We start from the raw sequence: 7932 nt of genomic DNA on the forward strand, positions 1-7932 counted from the left end.
TGTGCACAATATGAGATCATTTGAAACAAACTATGCCATGAATGTGGCCATAAGATTGATCATTTGACTTGAAAGCCATGAATCTTCACGCATGATAGCTCATTTCTAAGAACACTTTTTAAAAATAATTGCCATATTACAAGTTTATTATTTTTCCTGGAAACTTGGTCACGTATAATTACACAATGCAAGGGTTTTCCAATTTTTTGATTTTTTTTGAATTTTTTATGCCCGTTTCAAAATGCGGTCAAAATGGCGGGCTTGAACGTTCCTATCTAGTGGTTGAATCTTGGAAAACTTTTGATGTTTCTATGATTAAATAGATACTTATGTGCATAGAAATGATTTTTGAAAAAAATAAATAGCAAACTATGAGGCAGGTGCAGTTCAAATTTGACCCGCTTCCTGCTGAATCAGCAAAAATTTGTCTTTTTCATGAGAGGTGGATCAAAGCTTTTGACACCCAACCATTTGATAAATTTTGAATTAAATATGTCCTATTGTTTTAGAAAAATGTTTTGATCCAATTTTGCAACAATTATTTGGTAGGTCATTCACAAAAAGCCTCATTTTGGGCACTCAGAAAATGATTAAAAATAGTTAGAAAGATAAAAATGCATGCAAATTGGCGATGATCCAAAAAATGTGGTCTAACTTGAGAGAAAGATTTAGTTGTGCTGTTTTGCAAAATATTTTTGATAGATGCTTCATAAAACACCCATAGTTTTAGTACTTAGAAACTATTTTAAACTATAAATTTTCTGAACCAATCAGGGCTCTTCCCATGGATCACCCCCCTTAGCCAATATGAACCGTCCGTTCTAGCCGATCTAAACCGTCCATCTCTTTGTAGCCCAATCCAAACCCTAGCAGCCCGCGCCCGCCTCTCTCTCCTCCTCTTCGCCACCTCTCTCTTTCCCCTGCTCCCCAACGACGCGGGCGGGCGCGCGGGCCTCGACCCTTGGGGCTCGTCCAAGTGGCGGGCGACCGGTGGTGGCGGCACCAGCATCGTCGCGAGGGGGCCGGAGGAGGCATCTTCCGTGATGGCGGAGGTGGTTGGCATGTCAACCACCGCTGATTAACCTCTCCATGCTTGTCGTTGTGTGTGAAGGCGAGGCAGGCACTGAAGGCGCTCCGCGGGCTGGTGAAGCTCTAGGCGCTAGTCCGCGGCAACATCGTCCGGCGGCAGGCGGCCGAGACGCACGGGTGCATGCAGGCGCTCGTCAGCGTGCAGTCCCGTGCGCGCGCCAGCCGCGCCACCCGCTCCTGCCAGGCCGCATCACACCCGGTAATTTCAAACACCCGCCATTTCTCGCCAAGTGCATGCCATGCCGATTAATCTATCATGTCTTTGGCGCGTTCTGATGGGTTTTGGGGTTTCCGTTGCAGGGCGCGACGACGCCGGAGAAGTACGAGTAGTCGGCATACGATGGCGTGCTCAGGCACGACCGCTCTGGCTCACTGAAGGTATCCCTTCCTTGCCCTCTTTGCTGCGGCATGTGCGTTTGTGCATTTTCAACGGCCGTGGTGACTGACAATGGCGCCGGTGCATGCAGGGAGGCTCATCAAAGACACCGGGCAACGAGAGGATGAGAAGGGAGAGGTCAGAATCCTATGGGAGGAACATAACCATCGCCTACTTCGATCGCTTCTTCCCCCGGCGACGCATCAATGTAATCAATCACCGCACCGCCGCTGTAAAACAAATTTAGCCTCTCTGCTTCTTAGGAACGGGAGGATGATGTGGTTGTGTGCGTGCAGAGGACAACCATGCCATGGGTGGCGCGGCTCCTGTCCGTGGCCTGCGTCTCCGTGGCGACGAAGATGGAGTACTGCGTGCCGGCAATGTCGGAACTCGACACCGGCAGCGGCTACGAGTTCTGCTCCGCCTCCATCTGTCGGATGGAGCCGCTCGTGCTGTCAACCCTCGGTTGGCGCATGGCCGTTGTTACGCCCTTCCACTCCCTCCCCTGCTTCTCTGACCGACACGACGGCCGCGGCGGCGGCGGGCATGACCTCGCCCGCGTGGCCCTCAAGTCCATCGGCTTCATCTTTGCCACAACCAAAGGTTCATCTTCGTCCTACACACCTTCTTAACTGAACATGGATCTTTCTTGCATTTTTTCTGACCAATATGTGATGTGTTCATGCAGCCGGCAGTGTGCTGGATTACATGCCATCTACTGTGGCTGCGGCTGCAATCTTGGCTGCATCCTATGGAGCTCTACTGACCAAAGAAGCACTAGAGTCCATGAAACTCTATTTTTTAGATTACTAGGCATGACTGCTTCTTCTTGGTTGGGTGCAGTCAAAATCCATGACAACAAGCTAGCTAGCTAGCAACCATGTCCCTGGCCATGTCCATATATATATATATATATATATATATATATTGTAGATCCATTGTATTTGCATGCTGCTATATTATGTCAAGTTGAGTGAAGCAAACATATCCTCGTGTGTATGTGTGTTGTCATCTCCTAATGCTCCTACCAGCTTTCTGGCTTTGGCAAATGATTTGACTCCTCTCACTTAGCCTAGGAGCAACACCATTGCTGATGAGAGTAGATCCTTTCCCTCAATAGATTAGCATCATTCCATTCTTACTCTGTAGTAGAATTGGTAGTGATAGAGTGGGTGAATATATGTGATGTAGAGATACACTAAGATCATGCAAAAATATATATTAGTTCTGCTAATGCTTACCAGTGAATTCAAGTCTGCTTATTTGAAGATCCAACACTTGTGCATACTGATTTGTGTCCTTTTGAGTGAATTGTGTTTTTAGACTGCAACTATGTGCTGTTGGTGAAGTGTTTTCTGAGTGAACTATAGGAACATTAGAAGGATATGATGTGGTTGTATCAGTTTTAGCATGATGATTCTCATCAACTTGCACCTGGTCATAGTCCAGTAAATGCATGGCAGTGTTTTGTTCAATTATATTATATAAGAGTGACTCGTGTAGTATAAATTGTCATGGTCAAGTAGCTGCATACAGCTGCATGCCAATATCTCATAAGAGTGACTCGTGTAGTATGAATTGATAGTGTGATCTAAGTATCATGTGTGTAATTGTGTATGCTTATATGACATCTGGCACATTTCCTGTACCTACAATATAAATTTGTGAGCATAGCTTCTATTGTCAATGCAGAAAATTGTTCCTTGTAATGTACATACTCATACTGCATCTTTTGGATTGTTCATTTTTGTTTATCTTGTGCCGATGCTACTTAGTATGTACTCACATCTTCATGCTGGAAGGATAATACTGTAGGTAGACCATTTACTATTTTTTCATTTTTGAATATGGCTAACTCAGCTTCCCCCAATCTGCATATCTCTGTTCCGAGCATATTTTTTTTGCCATATCCATTTCACACCTGGCATCTGCCATTGTAACTTCATACTGATGTAACATGTGAATCTGTTGGTCCTACTTATTGTCTTTAAAGAAGTAAATGTACCTACCTATTTTTGTGCTATGTTATTATCTTTGATCAATATCAGTTGTGTCTCAGTATCAGTTGTGTCTCTCTTAAGAGACACTCCTACCTTTTCTGACTCGAGTTGTTAACAATTGTTCCATACTTCTGTTAGCTAAAATATTTTTTTAATTTGGTACTGCATGAGTTTTTACTACTGCTAACACAGAGTATTTGGTACTAGTAAAACAAGGATTTTGTATAGCTTTTACTACTGCTAACACACCGAGTATTTGCTACTAGTAAAACAGGGATTTTGTATGCACTGCTACCTGATGAGTGCTTTCTTTGTACTATTTCACCTTGGCATGCATATGTTTATTTCACCTTAGACGGAAATGAGTGTTATCAAGGAAATGGTTTTAGGTAAACCAGCACCTCTCATCAGTCTTTCTTACTCAGTGTTATCATCTGCTTGGTTTTAGGTGATGGACTCATTTCCTGTGGTGGTTCTGCTTGGGTTTTCCTGATGTTGTTTCGCGTTGGGTTCTGATTTGCTTTGCTGCTATTGTTTCTGTGGTGATGCAGACTTGTGGTGAAGAAGTGCAAGGCCAATAAAGACTCCAACAATCCCAAGTGTCGTGTTAGTCCTCATGTGAGCCCCAGATTTGATTTGTTGTTGTGGTTTGATTCACGTTATTTATGTGGCGTGGTGACGCGTCCTAATCGGGGCCCATTTTGGTTCTATTTTCGTAGGGACAGCTTCAGAAAGGACTCCAACATCAAGCAGGTCTCCATGGTAAGCATCTCGGTTCCCTTCGCTCCCACCCCTATCTCCTTGTTCTTATTCGAACTGGTGTTGTGATAGTTTTTCTTGCAAATCCCGTGTCCTAATTTGTGTTTAAATCATAGGTTTGCAAGGTCGATGGTGAGAAGTGGAAGTATCTTTTTTGATGTTGTAAGTTACCCGCTCCCCCATCCCCTCTCTATTACCGCTCTATTCAGTGTCGGTCTCTTCCGCCTGATCTCAGTGTTTGCTCAGTGATGCGATGAAATTTTGGCGGACTTTCTGTTGGTTTCCATGTTTCTGTGTCACTGCACCGCGTCATTTGGGTATTGTTTGACCCAGTTGGTCAGTGATATTTAGAATTTAGTTGCTATGCAATTGTTGATCTACTTCCTATTCTCAATTTGGTTGTTCAAATTTATGGTTTCTTGTGTTCAAATGTTTGTAGCCTTGTAGCCTTGTTAGAATCTGTATAGTCTGCTCATCAATTCAAACTACTGCTTGAATGTTACTTTCCAAATCCACCATGCCATTTCGCATGATTTGTTCAACGATTCTTCTTCTATTAATATTTAGTCCTATAATCTGTTGCCTTGCACCACACTAACATTTGCTCCATGATTCCCTAACTACTCAACATGTTATATGTTTTGAACATCTAAATTTTGTTTGTGTAGAGGGACTTGTGTTGCGGCACGCCAAGCAACAGCAAGGGGAGGGCATCTCTGAAATGTCACCGCTGTCGCTCATTGCTAGTGTCACCGATTGATGATGGATGGTTGTTGTTGGTTTAGCTCGTTGGTAGTACCTCCTTGTCCTTCAGGCGGCTGTTGCTGCTGCTGGTAGAAATGGTAGCTACAGTCCTGTTGTACACGTGGATGCTTGAATGTACATGTTTGCTGTTAGTATGTGTTTTAGCTCCTTGGTAGTACTTCCTGTGCTTGAATGTACCTACTGTTGTACATGTGGCTGTTTAAGGAATCTTTTTGTGTTGAAAGAAATAAAATTGTCAACCATTGCTGTTTAAGATACATGCTTGTTTGAATTCCCTCTATTTCACTATCGCTGGAACAATTTCGTTATGGAGGCCCAAAATTGAAATGGACTATAAAAAGTTTGAGGCCCAAAAAAGAAATGAACTGTAGAAGGCCGTGTCCTAGAAAATATAAAGGCTGGATTCTTGGTCTCGGCCCATGTAGCTGACACAAATTGCTAGAAAAATAATAATTAATGGGCTTGGCCCATATGGACACCGAACTGGACCGAGCTCATTCTAAGTAATGACCTTTTCAATTGGTCGCAATTTTGCCATGTCAGATTTCCCCGTCGGATCCGACGTGGCCTGGGCAGAGAGCTAGCGACCAAAACAGAAGGTCATAGAATCAACGACATTTTGTTTTGGTCGTGAAATTCCATGACCTTCTCACAGAGAAGGTCGTTAATTTCAGTTTACGACCACCAGTTTTTGACCTTCTGTTTTTGGTCACAAAAAGGTCGTAAATGAAAAACAATGAACTTTCAGTGACCAATAGTGATGGTCGCAAGTTGACATATTTCTTGTAGTGCCTCTTGATAGAAGGGGTAGCGAGGCACGTATTTGTATTGTTGCCATTAAGGATAAAACGACAGGGTTTATTCATATTGCTTGAGTTTACTTTGTCTACATCATGTCATCTTGCTTAAAGCATTACTCTGCTTGTCATGAACTTAACACCATAGATGCATATTGGATAGCGATCGATTGGTGGAGTAGTAGTAGTAGATGCAGGTAGGAGCCTCCTTGTCTTTCAGGCGACTGTTGCTGCTGCTGGTAGAAATGGTAGTGATATGTCTCCAACGTATCTATAATTTTTGATTGCTCCATGCTATACTATCTTCTGTTTTGGATATTTATGGGCTTTATTATACACTTTTATATTATTTTTGGGACTAACCTATTAACCCAGAGCCCGGTGCCAGTTTCTGTTTTTTCCTTGTTTTAGAGTATCGCAGAAAAGGAAAATCAAACGGAGTCCAATTGACCTGAAACTTCACGGAACTTATTATTGGATCGGAAGCAACCGAGAAGACTTGGAGTGTACGTAAGGGAAGCAACGAGGAAGCCACGAGGCAGGGGGGCGCGCCCTCCACCCTCGTGGGCCCCTCATGGCTCCCCTGATGTATTTCTTCTACCTATATATATATATCCATATACCCTAAAACGATCGGAGAGCACAATAGATCGGGAGTTCCGTCGCCAGAAGCCTCCGTAGCCACTGAAAACCAATCTAGACCCGTTCCGGCACCCTGCCGGAGGGGGCAATCCCTCTCCGGTGGCCATCTTCATCATCCCGGTGCTCTCCATGACGAGGAGGGAGTAGTTCTCCTTCGGGGCTGAGGGTATGTACCGGTAGCTATGTGTTTGATCTCTCTCTCTCTCTCTCTCTCTCTCTCTCTCTCCCTCTCTCTCTCTCGTGTTCTTGATTTGGCACGATATTGATGTATCGCGAGCTTTGCTATTATAGTTGGATCTTATGTTTCTTCTCCCCCTCTACTCTCTTGTAATGGATTGAGTTTCCCCTTGAAGTTATCTTATCGGATTGAGTCTTTAAAGATTTGAGAACACTTGATGTATGTCTTGCCATGCGTATCTGTGGTGACAATGGGATATCACGTGATTCACTTGATGTATGTTTCGGTGATCAACTTGCGGGTTCCGCCCATGAACCTATGCATAGGGGTTGGCACACGTTTTTGTTGTGATTCTCTAGTAGAAACTTTGGGGCACTCTTTGAGGTTCTATGTGTTGGTTGAATAGATGAATCTGAGATTGTGTGATGCATATTGTATAATCATACCCACAGATACTTGAGGTAACATTGGAGTATCTAGGTGACATTAGGGTTTTGGTTTATTTGTGTCTTAAGGTGTTATTCTAGTACGAACTCTAGGGCTGTTTGTGACACTTATAGGAATAGCCCAACAGATTGATTGGAAAGAATAACTTTGAGGTGGTTTCGTACCCTACCATAATCTCTTCGTTTGTTCTCTGCTATTAGTGACTTTGGAGTGACTCTTTGTTGCATGTTGAGGGATAGTTATATGATCCAATTATGTTATTATTGTTGAGAGGACCTGCACTTGTTTCCTAGCATTGCAATACCGTTTGTGCTCACTTTTATCATTAGTTACCTTGCTGTTTTTATATTTTCAGATTACAAATACCTTTATCTACCATCCATATTGCACTTGTATCACCATCTCTTCGCCGAACTAGTGCACCTATACAATTTACCATCGTATTGGGTGTGTTGGGGACACAAGAGACTCTTTGTTATTTGGTTGCAGGGTTGCTTGAGAGAGACCATCTTCATCCTACGCCTCCTACGGATTGATAAACCTTAGGTCATCCACTTGAGGGAAATTTGCTACTGTCCTACAAACCTCTGCACTTGGAGGCCCAACAACGTCTACAAGAAGAAGGTTGTGTAGTAGACATCATGATCTTTTCTGGCGCCGTTGCTGGGGAGGTGAGTGCTTGAAGGTATATCTTTAGATCCTGCAATCGAATCTTTTTGTTTCTTGTTTTATCACTAGTTTAGTCTATAAAAGAAAACTATAAAAAATGGAATTAAGTTTTCCTCATACGCTTCATCTTTTTAATATCTTTTGTGAGTATGATGGAAAGGAAAATTGTGCCAAAGTGTTAGAAGAAGAATGCATTAAAATGTTTGGCAC

At 43.2% G+C, this 7932-nt stretch overlaps 1 protein-coding gene across 1 annotated transcript; it reads left to right on the forward strand.

Annotated features, from left to right (window-relative positions):
- Positions 1-1770: 1770 nt before the first annotated feature.
- On the forward strand, positions 1771-4984 carry LOC123153425 (cyclin-D5-2-like). Its single transcript, XM_044572553.1, has 5 exons — positions 1771-2068; positions 2154-2247; positions 4017-4227; positions 4341-4356; positions 4893-4984. The coding sequence occupies exons 1-5, from the start codon at positions 1771-1773 to the stop codon at positions 4982-4984; spliced, it is 711 nt and encodes a 236-aa protein (XP_044428488.1).
- Positions 4985-7932: the final 2948 nt, after the last annotated feature.

This window comes from Triticum aestivum, chromosome 7A, assembly GCF_018294505.1.
Source record: "Triticum aestivum cultivar Chinese Spring chromosome 7A, IWGSC CS RefSeq v2.1, whole genome shotgun sequence".
Taxonomy (NCBI): Eukaryota; Viridiplantae; Streptophyta; class Magnoliopsida; order Poales; family Poaceae; genus Triticum; species Triticum aestivum.